Source organism: Myxocyprinus asiaticus, chromosome 7, assembly GCF_019703515.2.
Source record: "Myxocyprinus asiaticus isolate MX2 ecotype Aquarium Trade chromosome 7, UBuf_Myxa_2, whole genome shotgun sequence".
Taxonomy (NCBI): Eukaryota; Metazoa; Chordata; class Actinopteri; order Cypriniformes; family Catostomidae; genus Myxocyprinus; species Myxocyprinus asiaticus.
In genome coordinates, this window is record NC_059350.1 from 55,543,941 (window position 1) to 55,568,203 (window position 24,263).

The 24,263-nt window shown below is 34.2% G+C and overlaps 2 protein-coding genes across 5 annotated transcripts in view; one reads left to right on the forward strand and one right to left on the reverse strand.

Annotated features, from left to right (window-relative positions):
* The window catches only part of LOC127443464 (uncharacterized), a 231,435-nt gene that overhangs the window by 113,745 nt on the left and 93,427 nt on the right, over positions 1–24,263 (reverse strand). The gene's annotated exons all lie outside the window — the stretch shown is intronic.
* Positions 1,591–24,263, forward strand: part of LOC127443431 (immunoglobulin-like domain-containing receptor 2) — a 48,533-nt gene continuing 25,860 nt past the window's right edge. For 2 of the 4 annotated variants that reach the window (XM_051702036.1, XM_051702038.1), the window contains exons 1-3: positions 1,592–1,784; positions 17,872–18,204; positions 21,607–21,726. In XM_051702036.1, the coding sequence (XP_051557996.1) occupies positions 1,664–1,784; positions 17,872–18,204; positions 21,607–21,726 (574 nt within the window). In that variant the 5' untranslated portion in view covers positions 1,592–1,663. Of the gene's footprint in view, positions 1,785–17,871; positions 18,205–21,606; positions 21,727–24,263 lie in introns of all 4 variants that reach the window. The other 2 variants (XM_051702039.1, XM_051702037.1) reach the window with 2 other exon arrangements.

Here is a 24,263-nt window from a genome sequence, read left to right on the forward strand (position 1 = left end):
TGTGCTCTGAGTCCTCGTGGTGGTGTAGTGACTCGCCTCAATCCGGGTGTCGGAGGACGAATCCCAGTTGCCTCCACGTCTGAGACCGTCAATCCGCGCATCTTATCACATGGCTTGTTGAGCACGTTACCGCGGAGATGCAGCACGTGTGGAGGCTTCACGATATTCTCCACGCACAACTCACCACACGCCCCACCGAGAGCGAGAACCACATTATAGTGACCACGAGGAGGTTACCCCATGTGACTCTACCCTCCCTAGCAACCGGACCAATTTGGTTGCTTAGGAGACCTGGCTGGAGTCACTCAGCACACCCTGGATTTGAACTCGCTGAGCTACCCAGGTCCCCAGTGAACAGAGTTTTTAAAGCGGCATATCAAACGAGACTAGAGACTCTCCTCTTTACACCGAAACAGGAGATTAAAGAGATTTCTTACCAGAGGCACTTTTGTTGGCGCTGCGCCTGTAGAAGCGCTTCACGGAAATCGACGTCATGCTGTTGTGTCACGTGACTCGGACTTGACAGACTAGAGTCTTGTGAACAGTATTCAGTCAGTTTCAATTAATTTAAATTATGCATTGCGTAGAGTGCATCCATCTTGTCCACGCATGTGGACAGGGGGCGCACAAGGTTAAATATGTTATATGTAATGGCTTCGCCAGATTTAATCAGTGAAATAATCATGAAACCCAAACAATACATTAAACAGCACAAATATAAAAGGCAACATACAAAAAATACAATTATTGTTTTGGCCAACCAAAGAAATGAATTAATCATACAATTTATTAATTATATAAAACTCATGTAACATTTATAAAAGAACCTTTCAGTTCAAATCTACCTTTATTATATAACTCTAATTGTCTCAATGTTTGCCAGTGTGCTTTTATTGTGTTTATTTGTTACATTCATTTGCACATATAGTTATGTATTTATTTATAATTTTGGCAGAATTGGTCCTCCATACAATCCAAGGATATAGCAAACATATATTTTTAGTTTGGAGAATAGAATTCACAAAAAATATTCTAAGACAGTTTGAACTCGATGTTTGAAACCATCATATAAAACCACTGCTAGAGAAAACGAACATTTGTGTAAGTGATTTAAAACCTATAAAGATGAAGATCTAGTGACAACTAGCCCCGGTCTCCTCCTCTCATACAGGCCACTACACTGATAAAAACACTAGAGGGCGAAATCATTTGATTCAAGCCTAATATCAAACTTTATACTTTTAATTAATCAATAGTTTAGAACACATTATTATTTTGATGTGTTTTTTATTTTATTATTATTATTATTATTTTATTTTAGTTTTTATTTTTTTACTTTTATATCCGGTTTAGAGTGTTTTTCATAACGTTTAACTGTTTGAGGTTTATAGTGTTTATGTTTGTTTGAAAAAATGATATATATATATATATATATATATATATATATATATATATATATATATATATATATATAAATTAAATGTTATTTATAATTATTTCGTGCCAATGTACTTTTGCCAAGAGGGGCTATAAATAATGAATCTTTAATTTTGTACAAACATGAATTCCTCACAAACCCGTGACACTGTTGAAGGCGGATCGCGCGCCGCCCCTTCAGTCCCGTTACACACCGACTCAACATTCCACGAGACACCGACTGAACATGAACATGAAGCGGAAAACACCAGACAAACACGCCGCAGATTCTCGAACGGATTATAAAACGGACGGATTTCATGTGATTTCACTTTTCAGATGCTGGATTTCACTCATGGCGTTCACAGGTGCGTCACTCTTCAAACACTTGAAGCAGGTTGTTTTCATTGTGTTTACATCATCGGTATTTAATGTACATTATCTTCAGTCACTGTGTTACATCATCAGTGTTTAATATACATTAACTTAAGTCACTGTGTTTACATCATCAGTGTTTAATATACATTAACTTCAGTCACTGTGTTTACATCATCAGTATAATGTACATTATCTTCAGTCACTGTGTTTACATCATCAGTATAATGTACATTATCTTCAGTCACTGTGTTTACATCATCAGTATAATGTACATTATCTTAAGTCACTGTGTTTACATCATCAGTATAATGTACATTAACTTCAGTCACAGTGTTTACATCATCAGTATAATGTACGTTAACTTCAGTCACTGTGTTTACATCATCAGTATAATGTACATTAACTTCAGTCACTGTGTTTACATCATCGGTATTTAATGTACATTAACTTCAGTCACAGTGTTTACATCATCAGTATAATGTACATTAACTTCAGTCACTGTGTTTACATCATCAGTATAATGTACATTATCTTCAGTCACTGTGTTTACATCATCAGTATAATGCACATTAACTTCAGTCACAGTGTTTACATCATCAGTATAATGTACGTTAACTTCAGTCACTGTGTTTACATCATCAGTATTTAATATACATTAACTTCAGTCACTGTGTTTACATCATCAGTGTTTAATGTACATTAACTTCAGTCACTGTATACATCATCAGTGTTTAGTGTACATTAACTTCAGTCACTGTGTTTACATCATCAGTATAATGTACATTAACTTCAGTCACTGTGTTTACATCATCAGTATAATGTACATTAACTTCAGTCACAGTGTTTACATCATCAGTATAATGCACATTAACTTCAGTCACAGTGTTTACATCATCAGTATAATGTACATTAACTTCAGTCACTGTGTTTACATCATCAGTATAATGTACATTATCTTCAGTCACTGTGTTTACATCATCAGTATAATGCACATTAACTTCAGTCACAGTGTTTACATCATCAGTATAATGTACGTTAACTTCAGTCACTGTGTTTACATCATCAGTATTTAATATACATTAACTTCAGTCACTGTGTTTACATCATCAGTGTTTAATGTACATTAACTTCAGTCACTGTTTACATCATCAGTGTTTAGTGTACATTAACTTCAGTCACTGTGTTTACATCATCAGTATAATGTACATTAACTTCAGTCACAGTGTTTACATCATCAGTATAATGTACGTTAACTTCGGTCACTGTTTACATCATCAGTATAATGTACATTAACTTCAGTCACAGTGTTTACATCATCAGTATAATATACATGAACTTCAGTCACAGTGTTTACATCATCAGTATAATGTACGTTAACTTCAGTCACTGTGTTTACATCATCAGTATAATGTACATTATCTTCAGTCACTGTGTTTACATAATCAGTGTTTAATATACATTAACTTCAGTCACAGTGTTTACATCATCAGTGTTTAATATACATTAACTTCAGTCACAGTGTTTACATCATCAGTGTTTAATGCACATTATCTTCAGTCACAGTGTTTACATAATCAGTGTTTAATATACATTAACTTCAGTCACAGTGTTTACATCATCTGTGTTTAATGTACATTAACTTCAGTCACAGTGTTTACATCATCTGTGTTTAATATACATTAACTTCAGTCACAGTGTTTACATCATCAGTGTTTAATGCACATTATCTTCAGTCACAGTGTTTACATAATCAGTGTTTAATATACATTAACTTCAGTCACAGTGTTTACATCATCAGTGTTTAATGCACATTATCTTCAGTCACAGTGTTTACATAATCAGTGTTTAATATACATTAACTTCAGTCACTGTGTTTACATCATCTGTGTTTAATGTACATTAACTTCAGTCACAGTGTTTACATCATCAGTATAATGTACATTAACTTCAGTCACAGTGTTTACATCATCAGTGTTTAATGTACATTAACTTCAGTCACTGTGTTACATCATCGGTGTTTAATATACATTAACTTCAGTCACTGTGTTTACATCATCAGTATAATGTACATTAACTTCAGTCACAGTGTTTACATCATCAGTATAATGTACATTAACTTCAGTCACTGTGTTTACATCATCAGTGTTTAATGTACAGTAACTTCAGTCACTGTGTTTACATCATCTGTGTTTATGTACATTATCTTTAGTCACTGTGTTTACATCATCGGTCTTTAATATACATTAACTTCAGGCAAAGTGTTTACATCATCAGTATAATGTACATTAACTTCAGTCACAGTGTTTACATCATCAGTGTTTAATGTACATTAACTTGTCACTGTGTTTACATCATCGGTGTTTAATATACATTAACTTCAGTCACTGTGTTTACATCATCGGTGTTTAATATACATTAACTTCAGTCACTGTGTTACATCATCGGTGTTTAATATACATTAACTTCAGTCACTGTGTTTACATCATCAGTATAATGTACATTAACTTCAGTCACAGTGTTTACATCATCAGTATAATGTACATTAACTTCAGTCACTGTGTTTACATCATCAGTGTTTAATGTACAGTAACTTCAGTCACTGTGTTTACATCATCAGTGTTTAATGCACATTAACTTCAGTCACTGTGTTTACATCATCTGTGTTTAATGTACATTAACTTCAGTCACTGTGTTTACATCATCTGTGTTTAATGTACATTAACTTCAGGCAAAGTGTTTACATCATCGGTGTTTAATGTACAGTAACTTCAGTCACTGTGTTTACATCATCAGTGTTTAATGCACATTAACTTCAGTCACTGTGTTTACATCATCTGTGTTTAATGTACATTAACTTCAGTCACTGTGTTTACATCATCTGTGTTTAATGTACATTAACTTCAGTCACTGTGTTTACATCATCGGTGTTTAATATACATTAACTTCAGTCACTGTTTACATCATCTGTGTTTAATGTACATTAACTTCAGTCACTGTGTTTACATCATCAGTGTTTAATGAACATTAACTTCAGTCACAGTGTTTACGTCATCAGTGTTTAATGTACATTAACTTCAGTCACTGTGTTTACATCATCAGTGTTTAATGAACATTAACTTCAGTCACAGTGTTTACGTCATCAGTGTTTAATGTACATTAACTTCAGTCAAAGTGTTTACATCATCAGTATAATGTAAATTATCTTCAGTCACTGTGTTTACATCATCAGTATAATGCACATTAACTTCAGTCACAGTGTTTACATCATCAGTATAATGTACGTTAACTTCAGTCACTGTGTTTACATCATCAGTATTTAATATACATTAACTTCAGTCACTGTGTTTACATCATCAGTGTTTAATGTACATTAACTTCAGTCACTGTATACATCATCAGTGTTTAGTGTACATTAACTTCAGTCACTGTGTTTACATCATCAGTATAATGTACATTAACTTCAGTCACTGTGTTTACATCATCAGTATAATGTACATTAACTTCAGTCACAGTGTTTACATCATCAGTATAATGCACATTAACTTCAGTCACAGTGTTTACATCATCAGTATAATGTACATTAACTTCAGTCACTGTGTTTACATCATCAGTATAATGTACATTATCTTCAGTCACTGTGTTTACATCATCAGTATAATGCACATTAACTTCAGTCACAGTGTTTACATCATCAGTATAATGTACGTTAACTTCAGTCACTGTGTTTACATCATCAGTATTTAATATACATTAACTTCAGTCACTGTGTTTACATCATCAGTGTTTAATGTACATTAACTTCAGTCACTGTTTACATCATCAGTGTTTAGTGTACATTAACTTCAGTCACTGTGTTTACATCATCAGTATAATGTACATTAACTTCAGTCACAGTGTTTACATCATCAGTATAATGTACGTTAACTTCGGTCACTGTTTACATCATCAGTATAATGTACATTAACTTCAGTCACAGTGTTTACATCATCAGTATAATATACATGAACTTCAGTCACTGTGTTTACATCATCAGTATAATGTACGTTAACTTCAGTCACTGTGTTTACATCATCAGTATAATGTACATTATCTTCAGTCACTGTGTTTACATAATCAGTGTTTAATATACATTAACTTCAGTCACAGTGTTTACATCATCAGTGTTTAATATACATTAACTTCAGTCACAGTGTTTACATCATCAGTGTTTAATGCACATTATCTTCAGTCACAGTGTTTACATAATCAGTGTTTAATATACATTAACTTCAGTCACAGTGTTTACATCATCTGTGTTTAATGTACATTAACTTCAGTCACAGTGTTTACATCATCTGTGTTTAATATACATTAACTTCAGTCACAGTGTTTACATCATCAGTGTTTAATGCACATTATCTTCAGTCACAGTGTTTACATAATCAGTGTTTAATATACATTAACTTCAGTCACAGTGTTTACATCATCAGTGTTTAATGCACATTATCTTCAGTCACAGTGTTTACATAATCAGTGTTTAATATACATTAACTTCAGTCACTGTGTTTACATCATCTGTGTTTAATGTACATTAACTTCAGTCACAGTGTTTACATCATCAGTATAATGTACATTAACTTCAGTCACAGTGTTTACATCATCAGTGTTTAATGTACATTAACTTCAGTCACTGTGTTACATCATCGGTGTTTAATATACATTAACTTCAGTCACTGTGTTTACATCATCAGTATAATGTACATTAACTTCAGTCACAGTGTTTACATCATCAGTATAATGTACATTAACTTCAGTCACTGTGTTTACATCATCAGTGTTTAATGTACAGTAACTTCAGTCACTGTGTTTACATCATCTGTGTTTATGTACATTATCTTTAGTCACTGTGTTTACATCATCGGTCTTTAATATACATTAACTTCAGGCAAAGTGTTTACATCATCAGTATAATGTACATTAACTTCAGTCACAGTGTTTACATCATCAGTGTTTAATGTACATTAACTTGTCACTGTGTTTACATCATCTGTGTTTAATGTACATTAACTTCAGTCACTGTGTTTACATCATCTGTGTTTAATGTACATTAACTTCAGTCACTGTGTTTACATCATCAGTGTTTAATGTACATTAACTTCAGTCACTGTGTTACATCATCGGTGTTTAATATACATTAACTTCAGTCACTGTGTTTACATCATCGGTGTTTAATATACATTAACTTCAGTCACTGTGTTACATCATCGGTGTTTAATATACATTAACTTCAGTCACTGTGTTTACATCATCAGTATAATGTACATTAACTTCAGTCACAGTGTTTACATCATCAGTATAATGTACATTAACTTCAGTCACTGTGTTTACATCATCAGTGTTTAATGTACAGTAACTTCAGTCACTGTGTTTACATCATCAGTGTTTAATGCACATTAACTTCAGTCACTGTGTTTACATCATCTGTGTTTAATGTACATTAACTTCAGTCACTGTGTTTACATCATCTGTGTTTAATGTACATTAACTTCAGGCAAAGTGTTTACATCATCGGTGTTTAATGTACAGTAACTTCAGTCACTGTGTTTACATCATCAGTGTTTAATGCACATTAACTTCAGTCACTGTGTTTACATCATCTGTGTTTAATGTACATTAACTTCAGTCACTGTGTTTACATCATCTGTGTTTAATGTACATTAACTTCAGTCACTGTGTTTACATCATCGGTGTTTAATATACATTAACTTCAGTCACTGTTTACATCATCTGTGTTTAATGTACATTAACTTCAGTCACTGTGTTTACATCATCAGTGTTTAATGAACATTAACTTCAGTCACAGTGTTTACGTCATCAGTGTTTAATGTACATTAACTTCAGTCACTGTGTTTACATCATCAGTGTTTAATGAACATTAACTTCAGTCACAGTGTTTACGTCATCAGTGTTTAATGTACATTAACTTCAGTCAAAGTGTTTACATCATCAGTATAATGTACATTATCTTCAGTCACTGTGTTACATCATCGGTGTTTAATATACATTAACTTCAGTCACTGTGTTACATCATCGGTGTTTAATATACATTAACTTCAGTCACAGTGTTTACATCATCAGTATAATGTACATTAACTTCAGTCACTGTGTTTACATCATCAGTGTTTAATGTACATTATCTTTAGTCACTGTGTTTACATCATCAGTCTTTAATATACATTAACTTCAGTCAAAGTGTTTACATCATCGGTGTTTAATGTACAGTAACTTCAGTCAAAGTGTTTACATCATCGGTGTTTAATGTACATTAACTTCAGTCACTGTGTTTACATCTTCGGTATAATGCACATTAACTTCAGTCACTGTGTTTACATCTTCGGTATAATGCACATTAACTTCAGTCACTGTGTTTACATCATCAGTATTTAATGTACATTAACTTCAGTCACTGTGTTTACATCATCTGTGTTTAATGTACATTAACTTCAGTCACTGTGTTTACATCATCTGTGTTTAATGTACATTAACTTCAGTCACTGTGTTTACATCATCAGTGTTTAATGTACATTAACTTCAGTCACTGTGTTTACATCATCTGTGTTTAATGTACATTAACTTCAGTCACTGTGTTTACATCATCAGTGTTTAATGAACATTAACTTCAGTCACAGTGTTTACGTCATCAGTGTTTAATGTACATTAACTTCAGTCACTGTGTTTACATCATCAGTGTTTAATGAACATTAACTTCAGTCACAGTGTTTATGTCATCAGTGTTTAATGTACATTAACTTCAGTCACTGTGTTTACATCATCAGTGTTTAATGAACATTAACTTCAGTCACAGTGTTTACGTCATCAGTGTTTAATGTACATTAACTTCAGTCAAAGTGTTTACATCATCAGTATAATGTACATTATCTTCAGTCACTGTGTTACATCATCGGTGTTTAATATACATTAACTTCAGTCACTGTGTTACATCATCGGTGTTTAATATACATTAACTTCAGTCACAGTGTTTACATCATCAGTATAATGTACATTAACTTCAGTCACTGTGTTTACATCATCAGTGTTTAATGTACATTATCTTTAGTCACTGTGTTTACATCATCAGTCTTTAATATACATTAACTTCAGTCAAAGTGTTTACATCATCGGTGTTTAATGTACAGTAACTTCAGTCATTGTGTTTACATCATCGGTGTTTAATGTACATTAACTTCAGTCACTGTGTTTACATCTTCGGTATAATGCACATTAACTTCAGTCACTGTGTTTACATCTTCGGTATAATGCACATTAACTTCAGTCACTGTGTTTACATCATCAGTATTTAATGTACATTAACTTCAGTCACTGTGTTTACATCATCAGTGTTTAGTGTACATTAACTTCAGTCACTGTGTTTACATCATCGGTGTTTAATATACATTAACTTCAGTCACAGTGTTTACATCATCGGTGTTTAATGTACGTTAACTTCAGTCACAGTGTTTACATCATCGGTGTTTAATGTACATTAACTTCAGTCACTGTTACATCATCAGTGTTTAATATACATTAACTTCAGTCACAGTGTTTACATCATCGGTGTTTAATGTACGTTAACTTCAGTCACAGTGTTTACATCATCAGTGTTTAATGTACATTAACTTCAGTCACTGTGTTACATCATCAGTGTTTAATATACATTAACTTCAGTCACTGTGTTTACATCATCAGTATAATGTACATTATCTTCAGTCACTGTGTTTACATAATCAGTGTTTAATATACATTAACTTCAGTCACAGTGTTTACATCATCAGTGTTTAATATACATTAACTTCAGTCACAGTGTTTACATCATCAGTGTTTAATGCACATTATCTTCAGTCACAGTGTTTACATAATCAGTGTTTAATATACATTAACTTCAGTCACAGTGTTTACATCATCTGTGTTTAATGTACATTAACTTCAGTCACAGTGTTTACATCATCTGTGTTTAATATACATTAACTTCAGTCACAGTGTTTACATCATCAGTGTTTAATGCACATTATCTTCAGTCACAGTGTTTACATAATCAGTGTTTAATATACATTAACTTCAGTCACAGTGTTTACATCATCAGTGTTTAATGCACATTATCTTCAGTCACAGTGTTTACATAATCAGTGTTTAATATACATTAACTTCAGTCACTGTGTTTACATCATCTGTGTTTAATGTACATTAACTTCAGTCACAGTGTTTACATCATCAGTATAATGTACATTAACTTCAGTCACAGTGTTTACATCATCAGTGTTTAATGTACATTAACTTCAGTCACTGTGTTACATCATCGGTGTTTAATATACATTAACTTCAGTCACTGTGTTTACATCATCAGTATAATGTACATTAACTTCAGTCACAGTGTTTACATCATCAGTATAATGTACATTAACTTCAGTCACTGTGTTTACATCATCAGTGTTTAATGAACATTAACTTCAGTCACAGTGTTTATGTCATCAGTGTTTAATGTACATTAACTTCAGTCACTGTGTTTACATCATCAGTGTTTAATGAACATTAACTTCAGTCACAGTGTTTACGTCATCAGTGTTTAATGTACATTAACTTCAGTCAAAGTGTTTACATCATCAGTATAATGTACATTATCTTCAGTCACTGTGTTACATCATCGGTGTTTAATATACATTAACTTCAGTCACTGTGTTACATCATCGGTGTTTAATATACATTAACTTCAGTCACAGTGTTTACATCATCAGTATAATGTACATTAACTTCAGTCACTGTGTTTACATCATCAGTGTTTAATGTACATTATCTTTAGTCACTGTGTTTACATCATCAGTCTTTAATATACATTAACTTCAGTCAAAGTGTTTACATCATCGGTGTTTAATGTACAGTAACTTCAGTCATTGTGTTTACATCATCGGTGTTTAATGTACATTAACTTCAGTCACTGTGTTTACATCTTCGGTATAATGCACATTAACTTCAGTCACTGTGTTTACATCTTCGGTATAATGCACATTAACTTCAGTCACTGTGTTTACATCATCAGTATTTAATGTACATTAACTTCAGTCACTGTGTTTACATCATCAGTGTTTAGTGTACATTAACTTCAGTCACTGTGTTTACATCATCGGTGTTTAATATACATTAACTTCAGTCACAGTGTTTACATCATCGGTGTTTAATGTACGTTAACTTCAGTCACAGTGTTTACATCATCGGTGTTTAATGTACATTAACTTCAGTCACTGTTACATCATCAGTGTTTAATATACATTAACTTCAGTCACAGTGTTTACATCATCGGTGTTTAATGTACGTTAACTTCAGTCACAGTGTTTACATCATCAGTGTTTAATGTACATTAACTTCAGTCACTGTGTTACATCATCAGTGTTTAATATACATTAACTTCAGTCACTGTGTTTACATCATCAGTATAATGTACATTATCTTCAGTCACTGTGTTTACATAATCAGTGTTTAATATACATTAACTTCAGTCACAGTGTTTACATCATCAGTGTTTAATATACATTAACTTCAGTCACAGTGTTTACATCATCAGTGTTTAATGCACATTATCTTCAGTCACAGTGTTTACATAATCAGTGTTTAATATACATTAACTTCAGTCACAGTGTTTACATCATCTGTGTTTAATGTACATTAACTTCAGTCACAGTGTTTACATCATCTGTGTTTAATATACATTAACTTCAGTCACAGTGTTTACATCATCAGTGTTTAATGCACATTATCTTCAGTCACAGTGTTTACATAATCAGTGTTTAATATACATTAACTTCAGTCACAGTGTTTACATCATCAGTGTTTAATGCACATTATCTTCAGTCACAGTGTTTACATAATCAGTGTTTAATATACATTAACTTCAGTCACTGTGTTTACATCATCTGTGTTTAATGTACATTAACTTCAGTCACAGTGTTTACATCATCAGTATAATGTACATTAACTTCAGTCACAGTGTTTACATCATCAGTGTTTAATGTACATTAACTTCAGTCACTGTGTTACATCATCGGTGTTTAATATACATTAACTTCAGTCACTGTGTTTACATCATCAGTATAATGTACATTAACTTCAGTCACAGTGTTTACATCATCAGTATAATGTACATTAACTTCAGTCACTGTGTTTACATCATCAGTGTTTAATGTACAGTAACTTCAGTCACTGTGTTTACATCATCTGTGTTTATGTACATTATCTTTAGTCACTGTGTTTACATCATCGGTCTTTAATATACATTAACTTCAGGCAAAGTGTTTACATCATCAGTATAATGTACATTAACTTCAGTCACAGTGTTTACATCATCAGTGTTTAATGTACATTAACTTGTCACTGTGTTTACATCATCTGTGTTTAATGTACATTAACTTCAGTCACTGTGTTTACATCATCTGTGTTTAATGTACATTAACTTCAGTCACTGTGTTTACATCATCAGTGTTTAATGTACATTAACTTCAGTCACTGTGTTACATCATCGGTGTTTAATATACATTAACTTCAGTCACTGTGTTTACATCATCGGTGTTTAATATACATTAACTTCAGTCACTGTGTTACATCATCGGTGTTTAATATACATTAACTTCAGTCACTGTGTTTACATCATCAGTATAATGTACATTAACTTCAGTCACAGTGTTTACATCATCAGTATAATGTACATTAACTTCAGTCACTGTGTTTACATCATCAGTGTTTAATGTACAGTAACTTCAGTCACTGTGTTTACATCATCAGTGTTTAATGCACATTAACTTCAGTCACTGTGTTTACATCATCTGTGTTTAATGTACATTAACTTCAGTCACTGTGTTTACATCATCTGTGTTTAATGTACATTAACTTCAGGCAAAGTGTTTACATCATCGGTGTTTAATGTACAGTAACTTCAGTCACTGTGTTTACATCATCAGTGTTTAATGCACATTAACTTCAGTCACTGTGTTTACATCATCTGTGTTTAATGTACATTAACTTCAGTCACTGTGTTTACATCATCTGTGTTTAATGTACATTAACTTCAGTCACTGTGTTTACATCATCGGTGTTTAATATACATTAACTTCAGTCACTGTTTACATCATCTGTGTTTAATGTACATTAACTTCAGTCACTGTGTTTACATCATCAGTGTTTAATGAACATTAACTTCAGTCACAGTGTTTACGTCATCAGTGTTTAATGTACATTAACTTCAGTCACTGTGTTTACATCATCAGTGTTTAATGAACATTAACTTCAGTCACAGTGTTTACGTCATCAGTGTTTAATGTACATTAACTTCAGTCAAAGTGTTTACATCATCAGTATAATGTACATTATCTTCAGTCACTGTGTTACATCATCGGTGTTTAATATACATTAACTTCAGTCACTGTGTTACATCATCGGTGTTTAATATACATTAACTTCAGTCACAGTGTTTACATCATCAGTATAATGTACATTAACTTCAGTCACTGTGTTTACATCATCAGTGTTTAATGTACATTATCTTTAGTCACTGTGTTTACATCATCAGTCTTTAATATACATTAACTTCAGTCAAAGTGTTTACATCATCGGTGTTTAATGTACAGTAACTTCAGTCAAAGTGTTTACATCATCGGTGTTTAATGTACATTAACTTCAGTCACTGTGTTTACATCTTCGGTATAATGCACATTAACTTCAGTCACTGTGTTTACATCTTCGGTATAATGCACATTAACTTCAGTCACTGTGTTTACATCATCAGTATTTAATGTACATTAACTTCAGTCACTGTGTTTACATCATCTGTGTTTAATGTACATTAACTTCAGTCACTGTGTTTACATCATCTGTGTTTAATGTACATTAACTTCAGTCACTGTGTTTACATCATCAGTGTTTAATGTACATTAACTTCAGTCACTGTGTTTACATCATCTGTGTTTAATGTACATTAACTTCAGTCACTGTGTTTACATCATCAGTGTTTAATGAACATTAACTTCAGTCACAGTGTTTACGTCATCAGTGTTTAATGTACATTAACTTCAGTCACTGTGTTTACATCATCAGTGTTTAATGAACATTAACTTCAGTCACAGTGTTTATGTCATCAGTGTTTAATGTACATTAACTTCAGTCACTGTGTTTACATCATCAGTGTTTAATGAACATTAACTTCAGTCACAGTGTTTACGTCATCAGTGTTTAATGTACATTAACTTCAGTCAAAGTGTTTACATCATCAGTATAATGTACATTATCTTCAGTCACTGTGTTACATCATCGGTGTTTAATATACATTAACTTCAGTCACTGTGTTACATCATCGGTGTTTAATATACATTAACTTCAGTCACAGTGTTTACATCATCAGTATAATGTACATTAACTTCAGTCACTGTGTTTACATCATCAGTGTTTAATGTACATTATCTTTAGTCACTGTGTTTACATCATCAGTCTTTAATATACATTAACTTCAGTCAAAGTGTTTACATCATCGGTGTTTAATGTACAGTAACTTCAGTCATTGTGTTTACATCATCGGTGTTTAATGTACATTAACTTCAGTCACTGTGTTTACATCTTCGGTATAATGCACATTAACTTCAGTCACTGTGTTTACATCTTCGGTATAATGCACATTAACTTCAGTCACTGTGTTTACATCATCAGTATTTAATGTACATTAACTTCAGTCACTGTGTTTACATCATCAGTGTTTAGTGTACATTAACTTCAGTCACTGTGTTTACATCATCGGTGTTTAATATACATTAACTTCAGTCACAGTGTTTACATCATCGGTGTTTAATGTACGTTAACTTCAGTCACAGTGTTTACATCATCGGTGTTTAATGTACATTAACTTCAGTCACTGTTACATCATCAGTGTTTAATATACATTAACTTCAGTCACAGTGTTTACATCATCGGTGTTTAATGTACGTTAACTTCAGTCACAGTGTTTACATCATCAGTGTTTAATGTACATTAACTTCAGTCACTGTGTTACATCATCAGTGTTTAATATACATTAACTTCAGTCACTGTGTTTACACCATCAGTGTTTAATGTACATTAACTTCAGTCACAGTGTTTACATCATCGGTGTTTAATCTACGTTAACTTCAGTCACAGTGTTTACATCATCTGTGTTTAATATACATTAACTTCAGTCACAGTGTTTACATCATCGGTGTTTAATCTACGTTAACTTCAGTCACAGTGTTTACATCATCAGTGTTTAATGCACATTATCTTCAGTCACTGTGTTTACATCATCAGTGTTTAATGCACATTATCTTCAGTCACTGTGTTTACATCATCAGTGTTTAATGTACATTAACTTCAGTCACTGTGTTTACATCATCAGTGTTTAATGTACATTAACTTCAGTCACTGTGTTTACATCATCTGTGTTTAATATACGTTAACTTCAGTCACAGTGTTTACATCATCAGTGTTTAATATACATTAACTTCAGTCACAGTGTTTACATCATCAGTGTTTAATATACGTTAACTTCAGTCACAGTGTTTACATCATCAGTGTTTAATATACATTAACTTCAGTCACTGGTCTTTAACATTCTTCGATTATACTAGTGGTAGATAGTTATTTTAAAGAGGAGAGCTCAAGTCCTTGTTAAACTTGTGTTTTTAACTGCACATTCACTTCAGCTTTTCTTCATTCATGTTCATTTAAATGAAAAAGTTTTGCAAAAGTAAAGAAATTGGTATGTGATGATTCTGATTTCATGTGTATTACAGGAGATCCAGATAACAGCTGTTTTTATTGTTAATTTATATTCAGTAACATCAGTAGTTGAAATAGTTACATTTGTTACAGCTACCATGGTAACTAACCTCAGTGCTTCCAGAGCAGTCACACATCACTGTTTTTGTGTTGTTGATCAAGAACCCTCATTTACACAATACTGTTCATTTACTGCAACTTTTGTTAGCAGTAAGATAATGTGTAAATAACCAGTATACTAGTTGTCTTTTGGTTACTAGTTAACCACTTTTCTCTAACTCTGGCTCAGGTCAATCGTGTGTTAGTAAAAAAATTTCTTAAAAAATTAAAATTAAATAAATAAATAATAAAAAATAATACAGCTTTGGCCATCCCAAAGTCACACATCTTTCTGCCACAATAAACTTTTAAGAGTTGAATTCACAGCAAAAATAAATAAATAAATAAAATTAAAAAAAAGCTTTACTTTTTACTAGTGACTGTAGTTTAATTAAATCCACTATAGATTGTGTACAATTGCTTTAAAAGCCTCTGATCTGATAAAGTCTTGTGAAGTCTTCTTTCTTATTAAAATGACTCTCATCTCGTGAAACAATAATAAAACACACAGCGTCTGTTTGTTTTCTTTACTGTTCTTCTGTTTTTAATAAGAGAAGAATCTTCCCTTCATAGTGAACAACTGAACAACATGTCTACCTGCTGCACTCTCTCTCTCTCTCTCTCCCTCTCTCTCTCTCTCACACTCAAATTAGCTTTGCCACCCCACTTGCCACCCCAACTCAGACCCCGCTCGCGTCCTGGAGACGGTGTGCAATGGCTTATCCCAGTCCGTTTCACGCATGGTCCATAACAATGTATGGATTACCACCCCTTACTCAACTCTTGCCACCCCTGGCAAAAATTCTGGACACACCCCTGTCTTTCTCTCTCTCTCTGTTTTTACACTCAATAGATCAGAACAGGTCAGATTTAAACCAGCTGTTTTTGGGTGTGTTAGTTTACCCCCCACAATATGAGAAAAGCACTTCTATTGACAAACTTGATTGATAACAGATATTTAGTGTGTGTGTGTGTGTGAGGGTGGGATATGGAACTATCTGTTCTTTTCTATTTTCAAGAGATTTTGTTCTAATCTTTGTTCCATTCACAAAATGAAATATAACAGCTGTTGATGACACACACACACACACACACTGCTGTAATGTGCTGAATCAGTTAGTGACACTAATGATTATAAGGGCAGTGTGTCTCATAACAGCACACACACACTCTTTAAAGATGAAGTGTGTAATTTCTGCGTCACAACCAACTGTGAATGGAATTGACAAAAAATAAACATTGTTTCAATGCTATTTCGACCCCAGAAACACTTTGTGTTTGACTGTTTTTATGGTTTATATATTATATATATTTACCTCTTCAATTCTAACACATTTTATTCCTCACAGATGTGCTCGTCCATAGACATTCAGTCTAATTTTCAGTTCAAGCACCACCCTCATTGTGTCAATGAATATCTCGGCCTCTGAGTGGACTAGAAGCTCAATCTAGGTGTCATTAGAAACCTGAGATCCTCCCCTTTGCAAAAAATTTATAACATATATTTTATCATCAATAGTTGATCAGATATTTTTCCGAAGATTTGTTTTGCATGCTTTTCCAGCTGGACTGCATAATTTATTCTGGACATCTAACATATAACATTGGATTATTCAGACAAACAAGCTCACAGACAAGTAAACAATGGCACATTTTTTAGAGAACTTTCTAATGTAAAAGCAGATATAAAGTGTTTAGCTATTTGTTGCTTACAGCAGCAGTGATCAGAGCATAAATGAGACGTTTTTATTTGATGACTTACAGAAATCATATTTCACTTTGTGATTCTTTTGAACATCTTTTGAAATGTGGTATTAGTGCAATAAAATAAACTTTACAGTCATTTAATATATGACTTGTCCATTTAGGTGCTACTTGAAAGACTTTTCTATCAGATTAAAATTTCTACCACATGACCTCTAGGTGGCGCTAATTTGTGACGAGAATGTTTTGAGGTCTTTTGTTGTTTTAAATAACATAAATGCCAAAGTGATGGTTATCTATGAAAAGTTCTAATTCAAAGCTTTCAAACGTATACAAGGACTTGAGCATTTTAAGCATAAACATTTTTCATGACATAGTGCCCCCTTTTGGACCTGCTGGCGAGGATGCAGAGTTGAAGAGGTTAATGATGTCTGTTGACAATTCGTTTTGTTTGTTTCTCTCGTCTCTCAGATGTGTGGTGGTGTGATGCTGTGCAGGTGTCGGTGCGTGATGACCGGCGGTTTGCGATGCTCTTTCAATCAGTGGTTTTACCGTGTCAGTACACGAGCGTCTCGTCTCAGACTCCGGTGGTCCAGTGGTGGTACAAGTCTTACTGTCGCGATCACATGCGTGACGCCCTCCGTTTCCCCAACACGCTGCCACTGCAGGGCTCTGACCTCGGCTCTTCAGGTCACCTGGACTGTGGCGACAGCGGCCGGACAGTTCGTATTGTAGCATCTGGACAGGGCTCATCCATCACCCTCGCTGAGCACTACAAGGGCCGTGACATCTCCATCATTAACAGTAATTCATCACATTTACTCTCATTTCACATGTGTTCAGTGTTAAACCTACTACTTACAGCTATAGTTCAACAACAAATTCACATTCAGTCATCATTTACTCACTCTCATGTTGTTTCAAACCCAAATTACCTTCTATCGTCAGTGAAACACAACAGGAGATGTTTGACAGAATGTTCATGCTGCTTGTTTCCATACAGTGACCATAAAAAACAACAACAAATGACAAAAGGTATCATAAAAGCAGTCCATACAACTATATTCCATTTAAATTGGTGCATTGAGTCCACAACAGGTTTGATGTGAACAGTGTAATTTGATCTTGTGTGTCTGATGTGACACTCACATTATTCATTGACTTGAATACATCTCTTCTGTGTTTAACATGTTTTCAGTTACTGAGATTAAAGTCCTATTGATACTTTTTATGGAGCTAAAAGTCATGTGGTGTAACTGTCAGTAAAAACAAAATCAGTCTCATTAAAAGCTGTAATTTTAAAAGAATCTTTTAATAATATTTCTTTAATATGCAGTGAAGCAATTATGATTTAAAATATTATAAATATTTGAAAACAAAGTCATGTGGTGTAACCAACATGCAGGTAGCCATTCTGTTGTCATGTGACAAAAAACAAAACAGAGAGGACGCACTTAGACCCTCAAGTGTGTGTGAAGTTAAAAAAAATAGATATTAAAATAATACAGAGAACAGAACTTACTAAACATGTCTGAAGAGTTTGTAGTGGAAGAATTGCTGCATTTCTATGCCCAGCCTTATTTTATTAAAAGTGTTTGGACCCGTGCCAGTTCACAGTGGACGGAGTTACACGCACGATGCCGAAAATAGAAAACAAGCAATTTATAAAATGTACCATCGCTCGTCACTGCTGGTTAGGACAAAAACTCTGATTACCACAGAAAATATACCTTTTATCGTGTGTCGTTTGCCGTCAGGTTAGGACACGGTGTGACTGTTGCTGCCTGTAGCTCCTCTATGTTTCTGTTTGATTTCTGAGTACTTCATTCAAAAAAATAAGGCTGGGCATAGAAATGCATCAACTCTTGGACTACAAACTCTTCAGACATGTTTAGTAAGTTCTGTTCTCTGTTTTGTGTTCAGTTGTGTTCTGTTGTCACTATAGCTGTTTTTAGATAAACAAAATTAGTTTTCACTTGAACGCCCCAATGTCACAAGGTGACTTCGTGAACTGTTGCTCTCGTGTCCTATCATGAACGCACACAGGAGATCAACGGTCAGTGAACATTTTCAGTAAATAATACATTAGATGTCGGTTTGTTTCTCACCAAATCTTATCGTATACTTTCATAACAATCATGAGTCTCATGAATAATTTATTAGACTTCTGAATTATACTTTTGTGTTCTTTTGAAGCTTGAAGAGGTGGTCACCATAAACTGCCATTGTATGACATCACTGAGCACAACATTTCTTCACAATTTCTCTTTGTGTGAAGAAAAAGAAAGTCATATAGTGTTATAACAACACAGGGGTGAGTAAACAATGACTGAATTTTCATTTATAGGTGAACTAATCCTTTAATTATTTTGTTGTGTACTACTGTATTTAAGGAAAGTATGTAAATTCTTTTTACTAGATGGTGACACCACTTGACATTTTGTCATTAAATTAATTTTATGTAGAAAATTCTATAAATGTTTTTAAAAAATGTATGAAGCCAACATGGACACAAATATCAAATTTCCAATAACTTGATACATGTGTTTTAAACTAGATTTTTATACGATTTCACATTTTTATCATATTGGACATCCTTATTTGTCAATGACCCTGACGTCAAATCTAGCATGATGTATCTTTATGGACTACGTTTATAATACTTTTATGGTGCTTTTTTATTATTGGTTTGGAAAAGAGCAGCGTGAACATTCTTTTTGTGTTCCACAGAAGAATGAAAGCCAAATGGGTTTGGAACAACACTAGTATGAATAAATGATGACAGAATGTTAATTTTTAGGAGAACTAGTTAGTGAAACACTCATGATGAGTTTAAGGTGCTGGTGCAGAGCTGCAGTTTTCTGGTTTGGTAGAAATGTGCTGGCACTGGCACTGGCACTGGCACTGGCACTGGCACCCTTCTGGTGTAAAAGGACACAGACAGCCATAAAACACTATCAAATGATTTAATGTGTCTTGCTCTGTAGTTTAGTGCTCTAGTGAGTGCACTCATCAGTACAGCCATGTGTGTGTTTATGTGTCACTCCAGACAGGAAGTGCTATTCATTGTACTCCCATTTCCTCTTCCTGTAATCAGTGTGTTTATTCGCTCCAGTGGCCACAGGAATGATTGTCTGTTCCTCCCACCTGTGACACAAACAAACTCCTCAAAACTCCTCAAATAAAGAGATAATCGCTTCAGTGTGACTAATTCACTTTCTTACAGTGTTGAGTTTCTTATTTAAAGAAGTTTCCAGGTTCAGTTGAACTTCAGCTCTGTTGACAGTATTTGAGGCATAATGTCTTTTACCACAGAGAATAATTTACTTGTTATTCTTTTATTTTTAAAATCAAAAGTCCTGATGGCACACTGAGAGTGGAAGTGTATGGGGTAACTGTACCAGAGGGTTTAAAAGCAGAAAAATGAAGCTTGAATTTTTGGTTGAGAAAAAAAAAAAAAAAGAAAAGGAAGAAAACATGTTTCTAAAAAAATAATAATGTTGAAAACAGAAAGTGTATTAAATCATCCTTTTTGACGTGGATGAACTCTTTTGTGTGTATCATATGAACATCACAGTGTTTCTGGACTTTACATGGTCATGACAGGAGTTGAAAGATTCTATATACAGTAACTTTACACAGACAATATTAAGTCTCATGTTCACATGTATAATATTGAAGTCTTAAACAGTGTGTATTTTAATGTGTACTTCAGTTGTAAATGCCTCACTGGTTTTGTCTCTTAGTTTTTGTAAAGTCAAAATGATTTTCTGTCAGTAGAGCTTAACTTTTGATCCGGAACATTCCTTTAACACTCTTTATGTGGCCTGGAATTATTACGGTTAAACATTCATGTTAAAGAGAGACAATTATTCTCTGTAATTTGCATTTGAAAGAACTTGGTGACATTTACACACATACATTACAGGAGGATCTGTGAAAAACAAGAAGAGCTATAAATTATTGTAATGTTTCTCTACTGGAAACAAGCCAGATCTCTTTATACAATGAGCATCTCTCTCTCTCTCTCTCTCTCTCTCTGTTTTTAGTTTTAAGGTGTTTTATTGGCATGACAGATATTTGTATAGAAGATACACACTTAATTTAAGGACGTTGTACCATTTGTATGCAGATCAGCTATAAACACAGACAATATGAATGTAAAAATTTAATATAAAAATATAATATAATGTGTGTGTGTGTCAGAGGCAGATCTGCGGATCGGTGAGCTGCAGTGGGGTGACAGCGGTGTTTATTTCTGTAAAGTTGTTATCTCTGATGATCTGGAGGGACAAAATGAAGCTCATGTGGAGCTGCTGGTGTTGGGTGAGTAAAAAACACATTAAACACACACACACACACACACACACAGGGGGCTTTCACACTGGCAGTTTAGTTTGAAACAGAGCATGGTTCACATGAAAAGTTGGTAATGTGAAAGCTGTCATGTGGACCGGGAAGCCTGTAGGAGGTGGTCTGAATTCGGTTGCACTGGAACTGTGGCACGGTTCACAGGTGAGAAAGCAACCTGTACTTGGATCCGCACTTGTTCAGGAAGTAAAATGGCTTGCACATGCGTTTTTGCCAATTTAAGTATGATGACATCATCAGTTGCACAAAAACAAACACACACACGTGCATCATGAGTGGCAGGGAAACGTTGCGGGACACAGAAAAGTTGAGGTGCTTTTTATATATGTGAGTGAATGAGCATGCAACCAGCTGTGTCCTCAAAAAAGATGTTTGTGAGCATCAAATATATTCTCCTTCCCCTGGACATGTTCAACTGCTGAATTACAGCATGCGAAGCACAGAAGTGCAAGTGTCATTCACTCTGGTGTGCATAATGACAAAAAATTAATAAACTCACAAATATAGGGGGTCTGGGTATCTCAGCGAGTAAAGACGCTGACTATCACTCTTGGAGTCGTGAGTTTGAATCCAGGGTGTGCTGAGTGACTCCAGCCAGGTCTCCTAAGCAACCAAATTGGCCCGGTTGCTAGGGAGGGTAGAGTCACATGGGGTAACCTCCTCGTGGTCGCTATAATGTGGTTCTCGCTCTCGGTGGGGCGCGTGGTGAGTTGTGCGTGGATGCCATGGAGAATAGTGTGAAGCCTCCACATGCGCTACGTCTCCGTGGTAACGTGCTCAACACGTCCGTGATAAGATGCACAGATTGACGGTCTCAGACGCGGAGGCAACTGAGATTCATCCACCGCCACCCGGATTGAGGCGAGTCACTACGCCACCACGAGGACTTAGAGCGCACTGGGAATTGGGCATTCCAAATTGGGGAGAAAAGGGGAGAAATACACAAATATAGCACCCCATTGTACTTTCCATCATGTGCACATTTGTGATGATGCAAGTTGATGACAGAAAAGCACCGACAGAATCATACATGAGTCTGAAACCAGACCAATGCTGTAGTGGGTGCCGGGAACAATCGCACTCGGATTCGGACCGCAGCAAACATGCCCAGTGTGAAAACCACCACAAACACACACGTAAACACACACACACACACACACACATAAACACACTCACACAAACACACACACTCACACACACACAAACACACACACACACACACACACACACTCACACAAACACAAACACACATGAACACACTCACACAAACACACACACACACACACACACACACACAAACACACTCACCAGTTTTACATGGTCATGACAGGAGTTGAAATATTCATTATAACTTGACACAACATATTAACATGTATTATATAAAGTCTTGTGGTTACACTTTCAATACAGTGTGTATTAGTAAATCCAGGTGTCTATTGTGCATTAATGTAAACATATTTTTTGTTTAATTTTACAAACTGAGAAATGAGTGAAAAGTCTGCATTGTAGACAGTGTTGTCACGATACCAAAATTTCTTTAGTCAGTACCTATACCAATATAATTGAGGGTTTACATTGTGACAGTACCTGTGTTAAAACTAGTAAGAATAGTTACAATTAAGTTGTCAATTCATTTTTTTTTAAATTTGATATAACTATTAGTATTTACAGTGTTTGACAGTGTGAGCTCGTCTCAGGATCTCTGTTAAAAAATCTGAAACAGCTTTGATATGTAAAGTCTCTTTCGAGTGTCTGACATTATTGGACTGAAAACAGCAGCAGTTATAAAGCATTTATTACCTCAGACAGCTTCATTCTTCTCTGTTACACGACAGCTGTGCGCATGAAACAAATCTGCACACCTACAACACTTACAGTGTGAAATATAATGAGCAATTTAAAGCCGACGGACTGAAGAGTCACTGTGTGAACAATTGAACTCCATTGTTGAACAAACCTGATTGATGTGAGTTCACGACCCGACTGTTCATTTCTCACAGCGACGGCTTTCAACAACATGTTCTGTAGATGTTTTGAAGCTGAAAGAGATTGAGAGAAGATCTCATCATACACTCGCTTTCTCACAATGTAGCTTAAAACTATTACACGGCACTGTTCATGAATAAAACTTGAAACATATTAAATTAAGTCAGATATTTTTCAAGGATTCAAAGGAGAAATATTCAGTGAATCGACTAAACAAACTGAATATCACGAGCTGAATATTGCCTTTATTTTTTCTGAGGTTTGACATTTCTTCAACCCTTTTATAAAAATGTGGAATGTGAATACAGTTTAAAACCTTGTTTCATGTGATTGTGTTATTTTCTAGAAATAAACATTAAACATTAATGAAATCCAAGATCAAATTATGACAATGAGTAAGAGGTTGTAGTTTTTGATAAACTTAAATCTCCCATAATGAAAACAATTAAATAAATAACTTTAGTGACAGAGTTGAATGGATGAGCTTGACATGTAAGGATATATAT